At 34.8% G+C, this 24,398-nt stretch overlaps 5 protein-coding genes across 5 annotated transcripts; 2 read left to right on the top strand and 3 right to left on the bottom strand.

The window, feature by feature from the left end:
• Positions 1 to 369: 369 nt before the first annotated feature.
• Positions 370 to 848, bottom strand: NAC173 (NAC domain-containing protein 173). Its single transcript, XM_003535108.3, has 2 exons — positions 740 to 848; positions 370 to 662 (listed from the first exon to the last, which is right to left on the bottom strand). Exons 1-2 carry the CDS (start codon positions 846 to 848, stop codon positions 370 to 372), a joined length of 402 nt encoding a protein of 133 aa, XP_003535156.1.
• A 2,134-nt stretch (positions 849 to 2,982) lies between these two features.
• On the bottom strand, positions 2,983 to 6,954 carry LOC100792521 (protein DA1-related 1). Its single transcript, XM_014764750.3, has 9 exons — positions 6,844 to 6,954; positions 6,422 to 6,512; positions 5,696 to 5,960; positions 5,020 to 5,140; positions 4,771 to 4,854; positions 3,760 to 3,879; positions 3,413 to 3,625; positions 3,244 to 3,306; positions 2,983 to 3,138 (listed from the first exon to the last, which is right to left on the bottom strand). Exons 1-9 carry the CDS (start codon positions 6,952 to 6,954, stop codon positions 2,983 to 2,985), a joined length of 1,224 nt encoding a protein of 407 aa, XP_014620236.1.
• Positions 6,955 to 7,870: 916 nt separating this feature from the next.
• Positions 7,871 to 10,095, top strand: LOC102665497 (uncharacterized). Its single transcript, XM_006593098.1, has 2 exons — positions 7,871 to 7,968; positions 9,645 to 10,095. The coding sequence occupies exons 1-2, from the start codon at positions 7,871 to 7,873 to the stop codon at positions 10,093 to 10,095; spliced, it is 549 nt and encodes a 182-aa protein (XP_006593161.1).
• Positions 10,096 to 17,916: 7,821 nt separating this feature from the next.
• LOC112998564 (uncharacterized) lies at positions 17,917 to 18,738 on the bottom strand. Its single transcript, XM_026124679.1, has one exon. It carries the CDS (start codon positions 18,736 to 18,738, stop codon positions 17,917 to 17,919), a length of 822 nt encoding a protein of 273 aa, XP_025980464.1.
• A 1,235-nt stretch (positions 18,739 to 19,973) lies between these two features.
• Positions 19,974 to 21,483, top strand: LOC100797807 (major latex allergen Hev b 5). Its single transcript, XM_006592480.4, has 2 exons — positions 19,974 to 20,123; positions 20,605 to 21,483. Exons 1-2 carry the CDS (start codon positions 20,109 to 20,111, stop codon positions 21,070 to 21,072), a joined length of 483 nt encoding a protein of 160 aa, XP_006592543.1. The 5' UTR covers positions 19,974 to 20,108; the 3' UTR covers positions 21,073 to 21,483.
• The last annotated feature ends 2,915 nt before the right edge of the window (positions 21,484 to 24,398 follow it).

Raw genomic sequence — 24,398 nt, 5'->3', positions numbered from 1 at the left:
AATCTGCTGCATTTCGGCCGTATTCCAGATATATATCTTTTTAGTTATATGACACAAACTCAATTATGAAGAGATTTTGATTTTATTTATTCTTTTCATAAAATCAAAATATTGGACAATTTTTTTTTTAAAAAAATAGTCCTGACCTTTATTAAGACATTTTGATTTTATTTATCCTCTCTCTCATCCTACCTAATCCAAGCACAAAAAAATAACAAACACTGGTTACTTTTTGCTACAAAGCCTAGAAGAACTCTTTACTTTTCAAAACTATGTTTTCTTGTCCGACTAATCTTCTATTATTTTTTTAAGAATAATCTTGTAATTTTTTTAAAAAATAAACTACTGGCACATTTATAACGACAATAATTACATAAATAGTAGAAGTTTGTTTGGCCTCACCTTAGACTGAGAGCCGTTAAGGATGAGGCGATACTCGTGCATGATCCAATCAGTTCTGGATCCATAAGGAGGCTTGCCTCTGCAGAAAACAAGTGTCTTATTCATTTCGAAAACTTGGTTGTTCCCTTTTGAAGTAACAATTTGTTTGTCCAAACCAGTTGCCTTCCAATAACCCGAATTTGTGGCTCTGTTGGAGCGATTTCCGTTGGGATATTTGGCCACTTTGGTGCTAAAGAAGTATCTCTCTTGCTCCAAATCACCTAAAAATGGGGGCATGGAATTGAAATTAGAGAAAGAGAAAGGGGATGATGGGTGTGAATGGAAAATAGAAAGGAACCTGGCAAATCCCAAGGATCAGACTTGCAAACATGAAGCTCAGGAATGATAGAGGCTGGCAAAGGGCAGGAGAAGACCTTGCGCTTCAAGTATTGCAGAACCAGCTCCATACTAATAATATTTTTTGTGTAGAGGGGGGGGGGAAGACAGAGGGAAAATGGAGTTATTATTATTGGATAAAGAAACCTAAAGGGTATGGAGAAGGATGCAGTGTGGCTTCTTTTATAGTAATGGGTCTGACAAGAAGGACAGGAATAAGAAGACACATTTGGCGTAAACTAGACTCAACCTTTCTTTTACTTTAACAACTACAGTTTTTATTTTGGTTTTGGTTTTGGTTTTCGCTTGTGTCGAAACTGCTGCTAGCCTAGTTCCGCTAATCCATGATGGGACCTACACTAACAGGGTGAAAATGTAAAATAAAAGAAATTAACTATAGAGAAGCCTGGCTAGCTGGTGCCACTGGAGCTTCCAGAGAAGGAGCATTGCTACCTCAAAATCTGATGTGTTCAACTTTGTGATTGTTGTGTTGGAGGTGGTTTCTGGATGAAGGGCTATTGATGTCACATACTCTGATGTGAAAATCATGTTGCTTGATTGGATCAGAAGGCTAAATCATGAAGGAAGGCTTGTTGCTGCTGTGTACACAAGGGTAAAAGATGCAACCTACCAATATTTTTCTCTTCTCTCCACATATACATGAAAGAGAAGTAACTTAGAAAATGAATGAGTAAGTAGTAGTCTATCAATGCAAACTTGACCTGTAATCCAATCTTACCAACCTCAGTCACAAGCTTAGCAGCAGTTACCAACCAATGACCAGGAGCATCGTGCGGGCCCCTCACAACCTCACTTGTATCCACATTTTTAAGCATTTTGCAGGAATGAGTTATACAACATAAGATTGTGATTTTGAATTTTACACGGTACTTTAGATACTCTTTTGAAAGTTAGGTTCTCGACCTTTGAGCAAATACAAAAGTTAGCAACCATGAAAATGGACAGTGAATATCCTACTGTAAGTTTCCATGATGGTAATATTATTATAAAAATTGCATATTTATATATGCATTAAATAAAGAGACTTAATTATCAATTCTTGCATTAAGAGATTAGTAGATCCTTTGAAGTTGCATACAAGTACATAATTACATGTTCATAAGATAGACATAATGGCATTCATATAAATCTTAAATAACTAAACATATCAACTAATTTAAGCTTTTGCAGTTTTGCTAATTAAGAGGGAAGCCACTATCAATTATCAATGATGAAAGAAGTACATTAAATGCTTATAGAAAACACAATCAATTTAATGATTAAATTGCAGTTAAAAATCACATTGGTCTTAACTCTCAAATGACAAGCTTGAGAAAATTTTAAGAAAATAAGTACTAGCTCAAATGGTTAATAGTTTCTATAATTTTGAAAAGTATAATGTACATTAACATTAGTGATAAAATAGTAAACGGAGTAGAGTTATACCCGATCCAAGAAATATTTAGCAACATTGGGAAGATTATGTAATTCCTTTTTTGTCTTGTATGTTTCCTGAACAGCAGGATCTCTCCAGATTTCATCTACCATAGGAGCATACTCACGCGTTGCAGCAGGGAAGAAGGCCTCCAAATCTCCGGTGGCCATAATATCCAGTAATCAGTCAGAAAAGTGCTTGAATCTTTGATTGATAGAGTAAACACTCACCTTGTTTTCATCAGTTGCTGTCTCTGCTAAATTTATTTTACAATTAGATTCATTCACAGAACTCTAGCCTTCACTTTTTATTATACAATTAGAGACAAAAATTAAGGCACAATATATATATATATATATATATATATATATTGTAAATGTAAAATCCAGAAATTATAAATGTAAAATCTATTAAAGACAAAATTACCCATGATTGGATTTCTTCTTATCATTTTTTCATGGTCATTATTCAAACTAAAATAGAATGAAACAAAATTAAGGCACAATATATATATATATATATATATATATATATATATATATATATATATATATATATACACTTTATCATTACAACCTTTATCATTCGATATGGAGAATAAGCAAGGCAACTTTATTCCTTAAGGAATTTCTACTCCAATTGTAGCAATCTGCAGCAGGTAGCCAACTAAGACAGACCAAAAGCTTCTTTCATATCTATATTTTGTGTCCTTTTTTTTTCCTCGTTGACAAAGCACCTAAAATTTTTAGAGTGAATTCCATATGCAAAAACTATAGATTTTGAAAATAGATGATATCAGAAGGATACCTAGGAAGGCCATACAAAACAAGTATGGCTGTCACTTCACAACGACGGACCAGCCTAAAAGGCTCAGTTATCATATCTATGAGCTGGTATCCTGCTCCTATCCTTGGTCTCCTTAAAATCTGGAATTACAAAGAAACAAATAAAAGCCACTGCTTTATCAACAGAGATATTTTATATGAGAATTAAAATCATCAATAAGACTGAAATTCACAAGAGATCCCTACAGTGGGAACATTTTGCTCTTCGGACAAGCAAAGTCCTCTGGTTTCAGGTAAGTGATGATGACCCTACATTCAAAAGCAATGCAAAATTAGAACAATGGAAGGGGTATGATGTAAAGAAGAGAAATAAAAGGCAAAACATAGAATGAAAGTTGAAAACATTAACATTTACATTCTTCTCTCCCTCCATAGCCTCGTTCAGTGCTTGTCTCTCAACCAAAAGCATCAGAACTTGCTGCTCCATCTTCATATGTAAACCCTCATAAAACTCTTGTATTTCGACATAGAGAGGTTGGCATTCATGAGTATCCATGATAGCTAAGTCAAGACACTCCAGGCACAGCTTTCGACCATCGTCAAGCAACAGATATTTGGTATCCACTGACTGAAATGATCGGAAAGTTTCATACGGAAAGGAAAAAGACAAAAACAAAGAAAGGAGTGAGAGATGGGATACATCAGTATCTGCTTGTTGGTAACAAAATTTATGAAAAAAATTTGTGATCTGATATAACTGACCTCCAATCTTTGACAGCTACAACAGCGAGGAGTACCATCACGCTCATGCGATGGACAATATTTTTGTAGCCAGAAAGGATGTGCTCTATACTCAATGAGACCAGCTGAATTTGGTGGAATCTGCAATGAACAAAAATCAATCATTCAATTGTACTTTATATCTATAACTAGAAAAAGTTGAAAGAACAAAATAAAGTGGACAATTCTAATTCAAAAAAGGAGGGAAGGAAAGGATAACATGTTCACCCTGGTGATGAATTAGAGGGGTTTCACTTGTACTTTTCTGAATTTTGATTTTATTTTATTTCACTTACACTCCTTGTGATTAAAGGCTCTGGGTAAAATACAATTTCATTAATCAAATACTAGCAAACTACTTCAATCGACATTTCAAGGAATTCCAAAATAGCATTGTCCCACCAATTGATAGTAGCATTTGTAGGAAATGAAAAAATGTTTGACCTAGATTAGAAAACAGAATGGTTTCATTTGCAATTTTCTTGATGTATGAATGTATCATTTTAACATCTTTCTAGTCTCTCTTATTATGTTGGATGACTGAGTATATGCCATAGCTCAAGAACAGGCTTATTTTTGCCATGCAACATATTGATATGAACTTAAACATGCATAGCCAAAAAATCTTAGATCTCAGAGCAATTTTGAACAAAGTGTAAAATGATTTTAACTTGGAGTAGCTGTTCCACAATTTCTTAAAAATCATAAGCCAATTATTAAAATTTAAGAAGTAATCAAACATTCAAACTTATATCTGAGCCATCAAGGGCATGCATGGCACGATATACCTCAGCAGAACATTCTCAAGTACTATTCTGATTTCTGGACTTATTAAGTATATTTGAGAACAACTCAATATCAATGGCGTCCTTGAAAATATATGTTGTTGTGAAATTTGTAATGCACATCAAAATTTATTGAAACCATTGATCAAAGTCAAGCACAATAAATTGATTATAAATCTGTAAGCAAAAACTGGCTGCTAGTACTTACAAAGTTCTTGCAAACATCACATCTTGGATGACGCAACTCCTTATAGCAGGATTTATGATAACGACGATTTCCAGACATAGAAAACTGTGAATGACTATGGATTTGAGCATTATATACAATCATATTGACCTCAAAAAATTAAGAAAAAGGAAGTTAAAGATCTTCATTTATAAATTCCAGAAGAATGTTTAAAGCGTGTTATAATATTGAGTTTCATGAAGCATGTAGCAATCAACACAAGACTCTAACCTCATAATCAGTGATTGGAAGTTTGCAAGCATGGCAACAAAAGCATTCCGGATGCCAATAACCTCCCATGCAACTCAAAAATCTTCCATGGCTAATCTCAGCATTACAGCCAGCACAGATTCTGCAAGAACATTTTGCAAGAACCAGGTTTAACCTCTGTTTTTATAAGTAAAATTCAAGAATTTATGAAAAGAAAACATTATAGATGTCTTCTATCTTGATCCATGCTTTTTTCACTAAGGTAAATATTTCAATTTTCTTAGGGTGAGCACATAAAAACTCTTATGATGGCAAGATATTTATTATATTCACAAGTGTTAGCAAGTTACCATAAATATGACACAAATTGACCCCATTATCAAATGTTTTAAAGGGCTCTCCTTGCATCATTTTCATTTAATTGAAATGAAGGCAAAAAGTCAACAATCTTTAGTCTACATATCTACATTTTTGACATCAACTTAGCATAATTCAGAAATTCTTGACAATAAGTTTGGAAACATTTTCTGTCTGGACAGACTTTTTTTCCCACAAGCATTCCATCAAAGCAATTTTACTTATGAGGACAATCATTTGTCTCCCTTTATTTATAACAATTAGTGAAGTTTAGCATCAGTGTCAGATTGAGGAGAAGAACTAATGTTCTATAGAAAGATGTCAACTTTCCCACAGGTACCTGTATACAGGTGGAAATAAGTGTGCTAAAGGTTGAAATAAAGAATCAGTCTCAGATCGAGGAGGAGAACTAATGCTCAAACTTTCTTGAATTGCCCTGGCAAGTTGTTCATCTTCCTCAAGTTGAACTTCATCAAGATGTTTGTCTTCATCCTGTTGAATTGTAGCATGATGGTCATCTTCATCTTGCTGAACTTCACCAACAGATTCAGCTTCCTCGTCGCTAAGTGGACACAGTTCATCATCTTCAGATTCAGAGTCGTCCTCTTGGGTTTTGTGAGGCAAAAACTTAAGGCCTTTTTAAATACTTTAGCAGGGGGGAAATTGAGAATCCATTTCAAAACACATGTTTACCAAATGGAATTTCAGAATTTCTTTAATGGACTCTAACCATATGAAAAATATATTTAGTACTTTGATTTTCAACTAATGCAAAGCACCAGAATCAACAAATCCTGATAATTCTGGTGAACAAATTAAGATTGGGGTTTATTCGAGAGACTTGATCAGTGACACCATAGTAAATCATTATTTTATTAAATAAGAATGAAGAAGACACTAAGATAGACATAAAAAGAAAGGCCTGTATGTAAGAAATTAAATCATATGCATTTTTCTTAGAATATACATTTTAGTACCACATAAACTGAAATCCTGATTGTACCAAAAAGTTACATAAAGCAGCATATGAACTTTAACCACCCATCAGAAAAAGCATAAATCTCACCAATAACTTTTTTCCCTTTCTTATCTGCCTCTGAAAGAGAGAGTGCTATTGCCCGACCAATTTCTTCTTTCTCAATATCCGTCAAATCATCTTGCACTCAGTTTAGCACTATTTCAATTCATAACTTCAGACCAAGTCTGAAAGGAACTAGTACTATGTTGGGTTCATGATACTATCATGCTAGAAAATGACATGATAAGTTGTAAGAATGGTAAAAAAAAAATTGGTATAACCAGGAGGTGTAATCCTCCTCCTACCGGATTGGCCCATTTTTGGGGTAAAGTGATACCTCCTCTTGTCACTCCATGTCCAAGCCGGGAATCAAATCCCAGACCTTGGTTAGGGATCCAAGTACCAAACTACTTGTGTCAACAACTTTTGGTACTGGTCAATTTTTTACTAGAAGAAGAAAGTGTGATTACCGCTGAACAATCAAGATTGTCCGATATTCTGTCATCTTCATATTTCCCATGATATCTTCCTCCTGAGGATTTACGATTGGATCCCTTAAGCAACTTAGTAAACCAACCCATGCAATATTATTTGCTGCAGGTTGGGGTTGGCAAAACCTCTTGCTGAATTAAAGCCCCAAGGAGGTAAGTAAATATACTACAAATTATGCAGAACGAAATTCTGCAGATTAATTAAGCATATTTAAAACTAATACACAAATAAATGTACCAGAAAAACATGTCGTGATCCCAAAAGTGTTACAATCCAGTGCTATTTGAGGTACTACATATAAGCTTTGCAAGGCAAGAAATAGGCAACATGAACAACAGACATATCAGGGAATATAAAGACCATATCACCTCTTATTTTGGGAATCACGTGTTACCCAGTTTCTCAGGTCCTCAACATTCAGATACATCAGATAAAATGAAAAAAAAAAACGAAAAGGATATGTAAAAGACTAAATGATGTTCTTCTGAAGACAAATTGAAAACGCAAGGAAGGATATTTATGAGTATCAATGATCAAATAATGTTAAAGTTTCTTTCATTAGCAGAATCAACCAACCGATTCTGAAAATAAGGAAATAAGAAAAACATTGAATTTCACATCAAACGTACGAGTTAAGCTCAAATATCTTCAGTTCCGTAGCACCCAATAAGCTCTTTCTTTGTTTTGTGTCATTTTTTCCCTTGAAGCAACGCCCTATATGGTTTGATAAATCAATGGACTCTAACTGAATTGCTTCAAGAGAAATTCAAATTATTCCACATGCATGAAAAGAAACACCTTCCACCAACCCCCACCACCTATATTGTAGATTGTAGATTGAAAACACCGCAAGCATAAAGCTAATGTATCATTAAGCATATCAAGATTTCGCTTTGTCTGTAGCAGAGGAATAGCTATAAATTATTCAAAAGATGTAAGAAACACGATTCAGAATGAAAGTACCATTTTGGTGTATCTTGATAAGTTTTGCTAAGGCATCACTACATGTTGGATCCTTCTTCAACATATCCTGAAAGCAGCTACGAAGCAGGAGATAGTTGTTTCCATCAAAACGCTCCAAGAGAGCAGCCGTTACTCTGCAAGTGCGTACATTAGTAAATTTACTAAACATAAGAAAAAAGCATTCAGTAAAATATAGAATCCTACTCAAGCATAAATGGGATATATATATATATATATATATATATATATATATATATATATATATATATATACCTTATTGGGAGTACAAAGGCTGAATTACAGCATTGCTTCTCAAGTGTATTTAGAGGCTCATTAACATGACCTCCAATCAGAAACAACTGGCAAAAAAAAAAGTGAAGCTAGTGTTAGATGCAAAATATACATGTGCATGTGCATCCAGAGACAACAGCTGTTTGGAGCCAATTGTATAATAAATCTAATTGTAAAAAATAAAAGTGAAGCTAGTGTTATTGCATGACTAACATAGCCACTTCCAGGAATTCCTGTGACAAGTGAGGAAATAGGTACAAACTTCAAGAGGAATGGTTCAGGATTAGAAGCCACTGTTTGGAGCCAATTTCAGTGACTTTGCTTGAACACATCCCCTCCTCTTTTTGAATAAATGATAGTGAGGCCCTGTTCTAATATAAAAGTAAGATATTAACAGGTTGGGAAATATATTCACTTATCTCAGTTCAATTTTCAAATGACAAATATTTCTGTTTTTGTTTGTGACTTACATCTTTGCTTGATGCTTCTGAAATACTGGGGAACTGCGTTGTACTTGGTTGCATCACACGATTAAAAACCTCAGGAACCTACATGAATAGAGATATTGCATCAACGGATAAGCATCAAATATCCAAAAAATTGCTACTAGAAAGGAAATTGCTACTACCACTAGCAATCATACTAGTTCCAATTCCAAATTTGTCACAGCCACAGGAGACACTATATTTGTAACTGCTGAAGTTGAACACAGAAACAGTCAAACTAGCTCTTCTAAGAGTAGCAAGAGAGTGATGCATCATCAACCATCATTTGTTGAAACACCCAGGGAGATACCATACAACGATTGGTGTATTTTTCTGCAAAATCATCAGGACTTATTCTATACTTTTTAGTTATTATATATACATATTTAGACACATCCCTATAGGTTATAGGTTAATATATGTGGTCAAACAAGCTTCATTCAATGAAGATCAAAATCATACATAGTTATTGTTGTTCAGTTAGGAGCTCTTATTCTTTGTCAATATCTCCTCTTTGCTTATTGTTTCTAGTGTGTAATATGTATGTGCAAATGTTTGCAATAGAATTGATTCTCTCCATCATCAGCTTCCAACAAAAGTCATTTTCTTAAGTAAATTTTAACATATCTTAAACACAAGTATCTTAATTATATTCTTTGTCTTGAATCATAGTGTGATAATATCTTTTTTTATTCATAAGAATTGAACTCAAGTACCAAAGAGTTATCTTTATAAGTGGTTTACGAAGAGCAATAACAAATAAATAACACCATGAATTTTTAATATGAAATATTCCTCAACTTGAGAAGGAAAAATTGCAGTAGCTCCTAATTCAAATAAAAGCCTCAACAATATACTGATCATTACATTCAATCAAGAAATTTTCTCACAACTTACATCTGCTGAAACAAAACACATTCAATTAGATAGTTTAATTATAATTTATAAAGCAAGTGATATGTGCAAAGCAAATATTATTTCTCAATCACAAAACTGTGTCTTATTACTTGTTAGTGAATATATATTGTTTCTCTCTGCAGGTATAGAGCAGAGAATGCTGGGAAATTCCCAAAAATATCACATACCCAGAAACAAGTTGGTGGCAGTTATTATGTTATCCGGGAAATCGTTTTGGAGCTAGAATATGAGTCTAAAATGAATTCTTCAAACAGTGTGGATAAGTTTTTTGTGGGAAAGAAATTTGATGAGAGTAAACTACTTACCACTGAATCTGTGAATGTTCCATCTGGTAATATTGAGATTGAAAAAGAAAGCCCTGTCAAAGATGATTCTCAATCGGTAGTTTTAGATGACAATGAGAGTGTTAACACTGGATATGAGCATCTTGAAGAAAACAGACAGCAACAGACTTCCTATTTGGAGAGGAGGTTGTCTGACAAACTTGAAATTATGTCTACACCAGTAATCATTGCATTAGCATCACTTTTAGTTATGAATATAGTAAATATAGTAGTTACAGATAAGCAGTGATCCTAGGTCTACTTGATCAGAGTATATTTTTGTTATGTTTGATTCTTGTTTGGTTGTAAATATCTTAACTGTAGTTCAAAGGCCAAAAGAGAAAAGTAAAATCATTATAAATTATATTTTTGCAGTTTTTTGTTCAAATGCAAATACATTACTGATACAAAAGATGTTCTTAATGTCTATAGCCTAATGCTTTTAATATTTGATATTTAATTCTAGTATGAAATTTGAACATATTATTTGTTCTAGTTTACTCTAATAGGGTCTGTTCTTCTGGTGGAAAACACTTTATTTGTGAATACATTTTCACTCTTATTTCTAACTTGTACTAAACTCAACTGATCATAAATTTGGAAAGCTTCAAACTTAAAGCCACACCGTATCTGCATAACCTTATCTTCATCCTCTACCAAACATCAAAATAGGTAGTGTGCTTATAAATTATGATTTTTTTAATGATAATAAATGCATTCTATTAGGAAGTCATGTACAAACAAATGCAGATGAATGATAATTGTTCTAAATCTGTCTTAAAAAAATGTTCTAAATCTAGTTGATCTACTCTGGCAAAATTGCATATATTTTTTTTATGTTGTATTGTTGTTAGTCTGTAGTTTCACCATTTGGTTCTGGTCCCTAAACCATCACTGTTATTAATTTTATTTTTAATAATATTAATTGAATAATATGTTTTATTATCTTAAGAAAATAAGTTGTTATCTTGTAATACTTATAATTTTCCTTCTGTTATAATGACAGAGTAATCATTGTATTTCACGCCTATATATATCACCAACTGGCACACTCTGTTTTTATCAAATTTGTTATATTTTCTTTTTGATGCTCAAGAAATTCGTTCACAGCCTTTGAAGTTGACAGAGTCACTAGCTGCTGCTGATTTAACTTCATTTTTGCCTAAGAGAGAGCAGAGTTTTTATTTTTTTTTATTTTTGCATTAAATCAGGAATAAATCTAAACATGTTGGAATTTATGTTGCCTGATTGGCCTGAAAATGATGCAACTTGCAACCAATACCTGTATTTCTAATAGGTTGGCTCCATAAAGTTGCCTTCCTTGTTCCTCAAACAAGGATTGAGGTATATCAACTTGTACAGTCTAAAAATGACAAGATGCATTATCAGTGTAATACAGTTACTTAATGTAATGTTACCTTAGAAATCTGATCTAAGATAGCATTATCAGTGACTTGTTCTCTAGCTGTTTGCTCCACCTCTTGGCATTTCTGTAACGACAAGTCTTTTACTCTAAATTCAACACAAAATAATTCCTTAATTACTTGACAATCATACTTAAGGGTCAAAAAGTCACCTGCTCCGCTGTGGTGCATCCAAGGAGAAGCTTATCAGCAATAGAATCATCCAACTCTGGTAAATGTCTGTAAAAAAATTCTTTGCATTCAACCTGTTATGCATAAAAGGTATTTACAATAATCAAAATCATACAGAATAGGTGAAAACTTCACTTGCTTGCCTCAATCGACCTATAGTTGCTGAGATGTGCGCAATCTGGTTTAAGAACTGAAAAGGATTACTAGCTTGACTAGCAAACTGGATGAAATTCTGAAGATCATCTAGATTATTAGAAATATAGATATTCAAACAAAGATTTATAACTTTATTATTATTTTTATATTACCAAGCAAAAACCTCAACAAGGAAAAATTAAACTCATTGACAAATAAATAAAAAATGTAAAATTACCATGCTGTGTTGGGGCCACATGTGGTTTCCTCTCAACATGCTATGTCACCGTGTTACCAAAAACAAGAAGAGCTCAGTAAGACAACTAAAAAGCATTTTCAGTGCTGCCACTATTGTAATTTATATTCAACTATTCAACATCTAATTTCCCCTACAATAGCTAAAACCTTTTTATACAAATCAAACATCATCCCCACTCTCAACTCTTGATCGGAGTCAATTGGTCTTGGAAGAGTTGTGTAGTTGTCCACCCCATGCTTCACTCTAAATCTGATAGAGATAAAGAGATCTCATGCATTTGCAATAAGATGCATTGCTTCTTTACAGTAAAAAAAGAATAACTATGTACAGGAGTTAGAAATTTGTGAATTTTATGTCTGCTGTCTAATTAAAAAAAAGAATCAGCGGTATAGCAAAAATGTAATTAATGAAAACCTTAGGGTCTTCCCTTGCTTGATATCCTTCCATCTGCCCTTAATGACAAGAAATTAAAAGAACAAGTTCCATTCTCTCAGCCCAACAATTTTGTAGAGACAACAAAACACAAAGTATCATATATATATTTCCAAATAGATACAGGCCAATATAGTGACATTTGTCTCTGTAATGTGCACAATAACCAAAAAATTTCCTATGTCAACTAAGACTTCGACCATTGATTGCTTTGAACTTTAAGAAAACATGCTACCCATTTCTGGCGAATCATTGTAATTGTTTCGTTGTCTAACGCCGTTCCATCATGAAACCACTACAAAATATGAAGAATACATAGGGTGTATTTAATGAAGATGTAAAATGAATGCAAATACTATTGAAATAGTAATTTAAAGTTGTTAAACCGAACATACCATGTTCCAATTATTCTTTAAACCCCCAGTGATGATGTTCCACATCCAATGCATCACGTAGTAGCCACACTCACACCCTCCGCTTTGAACATGGTTCTACATCCAATATAAATAATAATTCGATCTAACAATTGTATTAAAGTCTGATTTTGAAGATCAATTTTGGAAAATAATGATTAATTGCATCACTAACCTTGACTTCAATCCACTTAGGCGTTGCTGGATTATTTGTACCATCCATAGTTGTGTTTGCTGACTTCATTACACTACTTATAATAATAGCATGATAAACATCTATACGACGATAACAAATGGTTGACAAAAAATATTACACTGCATGATATGAGGGACAATACAAAACTTTACTTGTTAATTGAAGTTTTGATATGACTATCAGGCTTCTTACGTAACGAACAAAACCATGCCACAACATTGGTCGCAGGACACAGTACGACCAGTTGCCAATGGCCCCTACAAGAAACAAGTATTAGGTACATAGAACTTCAACATTATTTATAACCATTTGAATTAATATTACTTACTGATTTAAGTAAGCTCCTAGGTACACCTCTCGTTGAGATTCTTTGAGCCATGCTTGTAAGTAATGCTCACATTCAGCACGTCGGTCCTTTGCATAGTGTATTGATTGTGGCTCAAGGAATCCATACACGGAAGCATGACCCAAAGTTGAGCTCCACTCATCCAAAAACCTGCTTTGATAAAATATACATAAAACATTGATACTCATGCATACCATACAGAATACTACTTATCAATGAATCATATTAAATTTACTTACAGCATCCATAACTGTAGTATAGATATGTTTAAACATTTATATCCTGCTACTATTTCATTTACATCAGAGAATGTTAAGAAGAATGAAGCATCAACATTTGGAAGCCCAAATTTGCTGGCATCCCACTTCAACTCAACGGGTGTGTCGTACATGTAATATAGGCTCTTAATCAGTTGACGCAACAGATCATGTTCAAAATCATTCGTCCCCCTTTCATCTATTTCAACAAGTTTCTTTCAACTAGTATCGACTCCTAAATGTGTAATGAAAAGAGCAATTTAGATAATGTCACAAAGTAACATATATTCATGTAAACATGTGATGCAACAAATATAATAACACCAAATTTACCTCATGTGACACTTTTTTCACAAGATTTGTTGGCCATGCAATGAATGTTTGGAGAGCCTGCCTGACATATTGAATCTATGACGTCGGGAAGGGCACTTCGGCATCACCTTCTATAACTTTGTCAACACTCACCCTTACAACATCATCAGCATAAGTGACATTGTGAATGGCAGATCCCCCCTCACATATTTTCCCCAAGGCCACCAACACCGTAGTATGTTGTCGTTGCACGTATAACCCCATAGTGGGTTTGAAAGTCACATTTTTGTCGCCTGATGGGTCAACATCAGCAGTTTCTACATTACTTCCTTTAGTGCTAAGACGTGCAGCCAATGCCTGTAAATCCACCTCAATAAGGGGAGAGTATTATGATCCCATCTGACTCAACTGAATGAAGATCTAACTGGACAACTCCTTCTTAAATTCCTCCAGACTCCTCTTGTGTTGTTCTTCATATTCATTCCTTACTTGTTCCTTTATGTTTCCAATAATGTCAACCCACTGTTGCTGCATTAGTGTTGCTGAGGAACTACTCGACGTACGTGCTGCCCTACCATAAAATTGAGTATGGGTCATACCAGATCCTGCTGCACGAACTCGACCTGGATGTTCCGGTTTGCTAATGGTCGTATTCAAGATGTCATCCCGACCATGGGGAACAAAACTACCTTGTGTCGTCTGCTCTTCTAACGAGTCCTATAAGAAGCACAACATATTGAAAGAGTTAATGAGGTAGTAATTATAAAGCAAACAAAAATTAGTTCCAAATTGATTATAAACATGCTACAACTGACAATTCTATCTGAAATTTCTTGTGCCGCCTTTGATGTCATCTGCCCATATCGTTTGGTTCGAGCCATTTTCCACTTGACGTGCCTTTTAATGGGAGATGGCGGCTCCTCGAGATCAAACAATGGATTCTCAGTCAAAAGTGCCTGCTGTTGTCTTTGCTTTGTTTTCTCATCTAACATTTTTTTCTCAAGCAAGTCATAACCCCCCCGAGATAGTACGTGGGGGCAGTCATTGTATTTTTGACTGTCCTTTGCCTTTTTCTGAATTTGCTGTCATTGACAATATATTATTTGCATGTATTTAATTGTTAAAAATGTACATTTGTAAACAAATTTAAACTAAATTGAACAAACATGTTACCTGCCAATCCGGGGTCGTGCGACTTGCAACGAATTCGTCCTAAGTTTGTTTATCCATACCATATTTTACTGAAGGATTTTCTTCGTGTCTGGCTTGTGTGTCAGCATAGACAAATTTAGTGGTTAGTGAAGACTTAAATTGCCTCCATCTAGTGGCCACCGTGGACATTACCTTTTTCTTGGCCTTTTCGGCTTCTGGGATATCAAATTTAGCCTACATTACATATTCATCATGTCAATTTTAGTGCATGTAAACATTTTTTCCAAAATAAACTCAATGTTTCAATACATTAAACTGTTAATGTGACTTACCAAAATGTCCCCCCATACCATGTCCTTAAGAGTTTATGGCACATTTTTCCAATTACTGTGGACAATCGGGATCTTTTCTCGAGCTACAACCCCTAAAAAATTGTGGAACTTTTGCTTTTGTGGGCCTGATGCTCTTCCAGTTGCAGGATCCACAGTAACTGTTGGTCTAGGTTGATCTAAACTTCTTAAAGTCAACCTTCTAAGACGTGTGCTTACATATAAGTCAATAACAAATAAAATAATATTGTAACATTACATTGATACAAGGTGGATAAGGAGCAATGTTCTCCCATAAACCTTTAGCATGATCATGATGAATCGCATGTACGTCATCCACCTCTGCTTGTTCACATATTGAAGGCATTTTTGTGCAAAAATGAGGAGTCTCACAAATGTCAAGGGATGCATCATGAATTTGTTCCCTAACACCAATTGGCCTTCCTTGTAGAACCACTGATAATCTACAATTATTTGGATCTTGGATGTAAAACACTTGCCTAGCTTGTTCTGGCATAATGAATGGTTCCTCCTTGTAACCTTCCTTGTTAAGGTCTACTAAAGTGAATCCCATTTCATCTCTATGAACACCGGTATTTCCATTTACCCATTTACATTTAAATACTGGCACTCTGAATTGATTATAATCAAGCTCCCAGATTTCTTCAATAACGCCGAAGTAAGGCATTGAGGCTTCAATTGGGTTGTTATCAGATGCTCTAGAAAAGTGCTCAGAATGAGCCTCCACAATCACCCCACTATTCTGCACACTACTTTTATCATCTTGTGACTTTGTATAGAATGAATAATTGTTTATGTCATACCCCTTCCAAGTGGGGACATTTAGATTCGGACCAATAGCCAACAATCTTAATGTTTTGGAAGCATTGTCATCACTCATAATTGTTTCTTTAAACCAATTAATGATAGTTCTATTATGCTCTTGCAACAATTTCATCATGTTCAATTTTGGGTTAATAGATGTCAGATATTGTTTGTGAGTTTGTATGTATGGAACGACCTCCTGTGTGTTATGCAAGATATACAAATGCGCTTGTGACACATCTTGTCGACTCATGGTAACAACATTGAAGCCTCGTGTACCTTGACCTCCTCGTGTCCGGTCATGACGACTTTTCGGTACCCCCACAGCTTCAACTGTTTCCATGTACTGTGAACAAAACTCAATAGCTTCTTCAACAACATACCTTTCTACAATGGAAGCTTCTGGTCGGTATTGATTTTTGGTATATCCCTTCAACACTTTCATGTAGCGTTCAATTGGATACATCCACCACAAAAAACTGGACCACACAACCGAATTTCCCTCACAAGATGAACAATTAGGTGAACCATGATGTCAAAAAATGATGGTGGGAAATACATCTCCAACTGACAAATGACAATGGCAGCCTCATTCTCTAAGTCATCCAATTGATGAGGATTAATGACTTTACTACATATGGCATTAAAAAGAAAGCACAAACGGGTTATGGCAACCCTAACTTTGTTAGGCAAGATGCCGCGAATCGCAACAGGCAATAATTGTCGCATAAAGACATGGCAATCATGAGACTTCAAGCCAACCAACTTAAGATCATTGAGGGCAACAAGGCTCTTGATATTTGAACAGTATCCTTGTGGAACTTAGACATTCCGCAGACATTGACAAAAACTTTTCTTCTCTGCTGTTGACAGTGTGTGGCATGCTGGGGGTAAATATGTTCGCCGACCTTGTGATATGGGATGCAACTGCTCTCGTATTCCCATGTCAACCAAGTCTTGACGAAATTTCAAACCATCCTTTTTCTTCCCTTTAATGTTAAGAAGAGTACAAATTAAACTATCACACACATTTTTCTCCACATGCATAACATCTAGACAGTGACGCACATATAGATCAGACCAGTATGGAAGATCAAAGAATATTGAGCGTTTCTTCCACATGTTGTTGGGAGATGATGTCTTCTTCTGGGACTTCCCAAACACGGTTACAATGTCCTTTACGCGATCATGAACTTGGTTTCCAGTTAATGGTTCTGGGGGGCCTTCATTCCCCTGACTTCCATTAAAAGCTTTTTTCAATCGTCGATAAGGGTGAAAAGCTTTTAGAAATCTTCGGTGTCTGGTATATACTTTTTTCTTTCCATGCTTGAGTTGGATGAAGCTTGTATTTTTCTCACAGATAGGACACTCATGATGCCTTTTCACACTGTATCCACTTAAATTTCCATATGCTGGAAAATCATTAACAGTACAAAACACCATTGTGCGTAACCTGAACGTCTGCTGCACATTTGCATCCCACACATCTACCCCTTCTTCCCACAATTTTTTCAAGTCTTCGATTAACGGCGTAAGATACACATCAATATCATTCCATGGCTGCCTTGGACCCGCGATCATCATACACAGGATAATGTATTTACGCAAAATGCACAACCACGGGGGAAGGTTGTAAATCATCAGTAAAATAGGCCACGAACTGTGGTTGCTACTTAAGCTACCATAAGGATTCATTCCATCAGAAGCAAGAGCAAGCCTTAGGTTCCTTGGCTCATCCCCAAACTCTGGATACAAACGATCAATTGTCTTCCACTGCGGAGAATCGGCAGGATGTCGCAGTAATCCATCAGATTTTTTGGTCATCTGAATGCCATGAAAGGTTTTTTTGCATCATCTACATTAGCAAACAATCGCTTAAACCTTGGTATTATTGGAAGATACCAGCACACCTTGGCAGGACGAAAATTTTTGGTTCTTGCATCATCAGTTAATTCATCATGCTGCACTTTGTATCGTGATACCCCACACATGGGGCATTGCCGCAGTTCTGCATACTCATTTCTATACAATATGCAATCATTAGGGCATGCATGGATCTTCTTGTACTCCATTCCCACTGGACACAAAATCTTTTTGGCCTCGTAGTGATTTTTCGGCAAAGTGTTTTGTTCAGGAAGCATGTTCTTCAATAACACCAGCAATTCAGTGAAACTTTTATCACTCCACCCAAATCTTGCCTTCAAGTTTACCAAAGCTAACACTGCTGACAACCGCGTGAAAGATGTGCACCCCTCATACAATGGCGTGTTGGAATCACGTTCTATTGTATCATACAGAGGTGCATGCACTTGCTCAAAAGTCTCTTGTCCAAGATCATAGATCATTTCCTCTATACGTTCTCCGTTGTCTTCGTCTACCACTTGAGACTGAGAAACAATTGGAATGTCGACCGATTCCCCATGCCATATCCATTTTGTGTAATTCAGAATAATGCCGTAACATATCAGATGTGATCGGATTTCATCAACTGACTGGCGTCTACCATTAAGACATTTAACACATGGGCAGAAATAATTGCCCCTCAAACTTTCAGCATTAAGTTGCGTAAACTGTAGAAATTGTTCCACCCCATTCTCATACTCGTCACTGATGCGTTTTGCTTTCATCCAACTTCGATCCATGTTTTGTCTTTGCTATTCATGACAATCAATAAGTTATCTGTCATGCATGCTAAACTCACTTTTTTGCATTAAAGATGTGGCCCTATCCCATTCAGGAAGATATTTTTTATAGTTGAATCAAACGTACAGGTAAAATCTCTTTCGAGTGATTTGATGAAATTTCGGCAGCATTTCGCATTGGTCTTTAGGTACACAAGATGAAAGCGGTGAATGTATGAACAATCACCGCAATCAAATATGCACCCGAAGAACAATGTGAAATGCAGTATACCGAAATTTCTTCAAATCATTCAAAAGATAATTTACCTCTATGTATCATTCAACTATAAAAATATGTCATCCAAAACTGTCCAAACGGACAATTCAAGAATCAATACATCGATTAATTCAAACTATTCGTATTAATCGATGTATCGAATCTCGAACGGGCAACTAAGGTTCACTCATAATGCAACTAACTAGTAACATGAAACAATATCGATATTGGAACAACGACATGCTACAATCATACCATTTTTAAAAAAAGAGACATACCTCGAAAGATGCTCAGTGTCAACGACAACGAGTGCGGGGGTGCAGTTACAGCGAAAACACTAACACAAATGTTGTGACGACGACATATAATCTGTACCATTAATGGGGGAAACTATCAGCTGGATCAATCATACTCAAATAACAATGCATCATGTTTAAGGTTTATAAAATAGTACAACCAATAAAGAGGTTTATTTTAAGTTAAATAAGGATAATTTAAATATTTTTTAAAATGGAAACAAATTAACTTTTGGCTAACATCGCTACTTGACCAGAACAGGGAAAAGCATACTCATTTTTTCTTTAACATGTTGAGGGCAACAATCTTCTTTCACATGATAATAATACCATGCCAGAGTTGCTATGTGCCCACTAATTTAATTACATTGAATTAGAGCTTCAATTAGACAAAAATATTACTTCAATCAGTACAACATCCATTAACCAAGGCCCGATTTTGTAGGTAATTATGTACAGAAGTGAAGTAATTAATTTCTCTGTACGTAAGGGCATTCATGAGTGAGATGAGGCTCGTTTGTGTTGTTATTGTCTTTGAAAATTATTATATCTTTTGTTCATTTGTTTTCCATTATTTATGATTGCTCCATTTTTGGTTGCCTAGCTGGCTAGCTTTTCGATCAAGGGAAATGGTGGGTCGATTTTAAAGGGTAAAGGCCTAGTGAAGCACTATATTATTCTAAAAGTTTTATTCACCTTGGATCACCACACTCATCACAACCACTCTTAATTTCTCTCTGTCTCGTTTACACATCTCTCCAACCTTTCACTTTCGTTTGTCATTTTTATTCGAATCCCTCTCTCAATGTCCTTTCAAAATGGCCAGCGTTGAGGTAATTCAAAGACACAGTTTCATTATTTATAATTTTGCCTCAGCTGGTTTTGTACATTCCTTTATTACTCCAACGTGTGTACCAGTAGTAGTAGTTTATATGGTTCCTATGTGCACACGGTGAAACTCAACACTTTAGTTGTTAATTTCTCTAAAGCTCAAAAACCAACATATCCCAGCTAGTTGTTGAAGCTAATTAAGTCCCCCGTAGCCACGTTGAACTTCTTCAAGCTTAAAACTTAAAAGAAAATTAGAACAATTAATTATACCACCGTGTAACTGTCAAATAGGTTTTAATTGGGTGTGCAAAAGTCATTTTAGTTATCTTATAACACATTGTGCTAGTGCTGATTATGTGATGTTTCACTTGTGTGTCTCTATAGTCTATACCATCAAGTTATTTGTTTCTCATGTTTACAAATCCACCTTTGTTTAAGCTTGGCACTAGAAGACTTTGCTAAATAAAATTAGAAATCTCATAGGTTGCACAACAAACACCAACAACCAAGGTAAGCAAGACCCAGGAAACAACCCCAGTCACTAAGGCTCCTGCAACAGAACAACCAGCAGCTGAGATTCCTGCAACAGAACAACCACCCGCTGAGGCTCCTGCCCCAGAATTAACCACCCAAGCACCAAAGGAAGAAACCATCGAGGCACCAACAGAAACAGTAGAGAAAACAACTACAGAAGTAGCCCCAGAGGAGCCTAAAGAAGTTCCAGTTGAGACCGAGGAGGTGGTGGCAAAGGAGACAGAGGAAGAGAAGCCAGCAGAAGAGAAATCAGAGGAGAAAACTGAAGAAGTGAAAGAAGAAGCAGAGGAGCCTAAGGAAACTACTGAAACAGAATCAGCAGCAGTAGCACCACCAGCAACCACAGAGGAAGAGAACAAACCAGCTAAGTCAGTTGAAACCCCAGTAGAGGTTCGTGTTGAGAAGACTGAAGCTTAGACCTATGGACAGTGTGAGTGAGAAAAACAAGTTTAAAAATGGTCCTAGTTGTGGGGATCAGGTCTACCATTTTGCATGCCATGTTGAAAAGCTTCTTTTTTTTCTTTAGTTTACTTTATTAATATTATTATATGATGCTTAAGTCTTTGGTTGTATTATGGAGGGTACACCTACGTGTAAGCACAACACTTGGCTCCACATCAGCGTGCTTGCCACGTGGTGAGATGAGAAATTCTAGGAGTTGTGTATTGAAGTGAGCAAGCTGCTGGTTCTGGAGTTTAGGGGTGATGGTTTATTGGCAGGGTTACATGTTTGTGATGGTGTGTTATTGTGTTTCTTTAGGTTTGAATAAATGATATTTACTTTGTAATTCATATTGTTGTTTGTGCAAAAGAATATTTCGTTTCTAAACTTGCTTTCTTCCACATGACACTTTTAATATTGCAAAGTTATTCATGTTATAATTATATATTTTCTATTAATTGAACATGAACCAGTAGACTAACCAGGTATTAATGAAAACTACCTAAGAATTTTCTGTTTCCTAGCGGCCTCACATGTTTCAAAAACACAATAGTACACAAATATCTACTTCTTATTGTTAAATATTTCATCAATATTTTTTATTTTTTTCTTTTTTATTACATCATAAATTTTGTAACACCTATATTTTTTATTTTCTCTCTCAAGAAAAGATGGAATTGACTTGAAGAAAGAGACATATCTGCGCAAGTCATACTGCAGATTCTTGTCTCAGTGTGAGTTTGGTGTGAGACTTAAAGATGGATTTAGGCATGAGACTTAAAGTGTGAGTTTGGTACTAGCCTGCTGATATTATTATAAAAATTTAATTATTACTTTATAGATTCACATACTTGCTGTGTTTGGATATATATGTACGTCGTCAATCTCTAAAATGGATATATATGTACGTCGTCTTTAACCATGTGTTTAGGCTTATTAAATTAGATTGATGATGTACATTTTTTAAGCATAACAGTAGAGACATCTGCTTAGGCAGCTTTGAGCTTTATCCAGTAGCTATCTTTATATAGAAGTTAAGATACATATTATAATGAAAATATATAGAGAAGTTAAGATACATATTATAATGAAAATATATAGAGATACATATTATAATCAAAACAAGGGAAGAAGGAAAGTCATCATCCTCAAATCTCTAAATTTTCTTTACGAGAAAAGCCATTATTTCTGACTCAGACCACATGTTAGGGTAACCTTGTAGATACTATTTTTCCCTACATATGTAAAACACTGGCGTAGAATCTTTCAATTTCTTCAAGTAATTGAGAGTCATATGTTAGTCATGAAATCAGAAGAAATTGCGTACAAATGCAAAGTTTGTATTTAAGCACCAATTACTAACTAATTGCAATTTAGCAGCTAGCAATAATAAGTATAGTTCCTCTGATCTTAGCTCCATAATTTTGTTTCCTCTTGTTTAAAATAAGACAATTTTAATATAAAATATAAACATTTTCGAAGGTTTAGCTTTTATATAATGTATAAGATCTATAAAAATTAGCAAACAAGCTCATGCAAAACCTTGTGGCTTCCTCTGACGAATTGGAAGTTATTTTGCAATTTTGAATAAATCAAAATCAATTTTTTAGTAATATTACATCGTCATGACTCACGCCAAAATTATTTACCAGCAGAAATAGAAAATATTTTAGTTGAAGAACCTGCTATATAAACTGCAGCCCCCTCAGCTAATAGGAAATATTTTAGTTGAAAATATTTTATCTTTCTGCCTCCTGGAATCTTTAGTGGAGGAGTCAAGGTTCTTGGATTCAAAACCCAATCAATTAACAAACAAAAATGAGTAATTAATCTTAAACAAATGTTGTTGAGTTCGTATGTGTGACATCTCTATCCTTGCAACATGCTATTACTAGTTGCAAAATACTTTGGCACAAGGATTATATCAAAACAAAAAATGACACTAGTAAATAATATGCTGAGAGCAACAAGACAACTTGACCATTTGTATGATTAGCATTGGTCGATAACCCTTCTCAGAAAAATCCCTCCTATCAAAGAGGTTGTACTGAGTATCTGAATAAAATTGTTTACGGTTTAGGCTTGTGTAATAGTCTTTTGGGTGGACTTCAGCTGTTAAGTACTTCAGCGTGTTATTGAGGTGCCTTTTTGTTTAACCACTGTTTTATAAGAAATATTTTTTTAAATAAACTAAAATCTGCTGGAATGTTGTTCATATGAAAACTGGACAAAGCAAGTTAAGTGCAACTTGTAAATTCCATCATCCACAACCTGCGGGTGTCCAAATTCTAGTGCAGTAAAAGAAATCTTTACCACATTCCTCTGTACACATATTTTATTATTGGCTAAAATATATTGAAGAAATTCATTAAATTAGATTTAAAATCCAATTAATTTTATAATTTCTAACAAATTTCAACCATTAAGAGATGATGTGGTAAAAAAAGTGTGAACTAGCATTTTTCATAAATTAATAAATTTGTATCTTAAACAAAATTTATTTTTCTTTTTTGATTTAAGTATTACTTTTAGTGTCAAGTATTACTTTTTATAGAGCCTACACAATAGTTGCTTTTAAAACCCAGCATGAGCCAATTTTAGGAAAACTTTAATTGGGTGGTCCATAGAATTGAATAAAATTTTTAAAAATATATGTATTTACAGTTATTCATTAATAAATAGGTTTATATAAGTGTAGCCTGTAGTTTCTTGGCCAAAAGGTTAATTAATCTAAACATCTTAGGCTTTTAAGTTATTATTAGCACGACGATCAGAAAGGACAGCCAAGAAATATTTTAATCTAACCCAAATATTTGTGTATAAAGAAACAAACAAAAAATAATTTATGTAACGATCATCTTTGCACCCGTGCGCCGGTAGTTGGTGTTATTTTAAAGAATTAATATTTGTAAGGGTTATCTTTCTTTTTAGAATGTCCAAGGGAGCAAAAGTTTAAAGCTATTCATTCATTTTCTGAATAACGATACGACAATACTTTTCTCAGAAAAAGGAAAAAAAATCATACTCAGAATTTCAATCTTTGTGACTTTTGCATTTGTATTTTTCTTCAAAAGAGACAAAGGAAAAAAAGAGAAATAAGTTGACCCTACTCAACTCAATGGCAAGGTTCATGGCTACCCACTTGGACAATTTAAGAGATTTTCTTCGATTGATAGATAGCTCGGAAGACTAAATAGAATATTCATGGGTACCATAGAGTGCAGTAGTAATTATTATATTTAAATGCTAGATTTTCCTAAAGATGGTCAAAGATTCAGCATTAATTTTCACAAGGAATATAG

This window comes from Glycine max, chromosome 12 (assembly GCF_000004515.6).
Source record: "Glycine max cultivar Williams 82 chromosome 12, Glycine_max_v4.0, whole genome shotgun sequence".
NCBI classification, from domain to species: Eukaryota; Viridiplantae; Streptophyta; class Magnoliopsida; order Fabales; family Fabaceae; genus Glycine; species Glycine max.
Note: the sequence above shows the minus strand (reverse complement) of the source record. Positions and strands in the feature narration are given on the sequence as shown.

Bases quoted from the DNA above. Each gene is read 5' to 3' on its own strand.
- NAC173 (XM_003535108.3), bottom strand. From the start codon at position 848: ATGGAGCTGGTTCTGCAATACTTGAAGCGCAAGGTCTTCTCCTGCCCT. The intron at 663-739 runs GTTCCTTTCTAT...CCCCATTTTTAG, and splicing joins TGATCCTTGGGATTTGCCAG to GTGATTTGGAGCAAGAGAGA.
- LOC112998564 (XM_026124679.1), bottom strand. From the start codon at position 18,738: ATGGATCGAAGTTGGATGAAAGCAAAACGCATCAGTGACGAGTATGAG.
- LOC102665497 (XM_006593098.1), top strand. From the start codon at position 7,871: ATGTTGGATCCTTCTTCAACATATCCTGAAAGCAGCTACGAAGCAGGA. The intron at 7,969-9,644 runs GTGCGTACATTA...TTCTCTCTGCAG, and splicing joins GAGCAGCCGTTACTCTGCAA to GTATAGAGCAGAGAATGCTG.
- LOC100792521 (XM_014764750.3), bottom strand. From the start codon at position 6,954: ATGGGTTGGTTTACTAAGTTGCTTAAGGGATCCAATCGTAAATCCTCA. The intron at 6,513-6,843 runs GTAATCACACTT...AACTGAGTGCAA, and splicing joins ACAATCTTGATTGTTCAGCG to GATGATTTGACGGATATTGA. The intron at 4,855-5,019 runs GTTAGAGTCTTG...AGTCATTCACAG, and splicing joins TTCCAATCACTGATTATGAG to TTTTCTATGTCTGGAAATCG.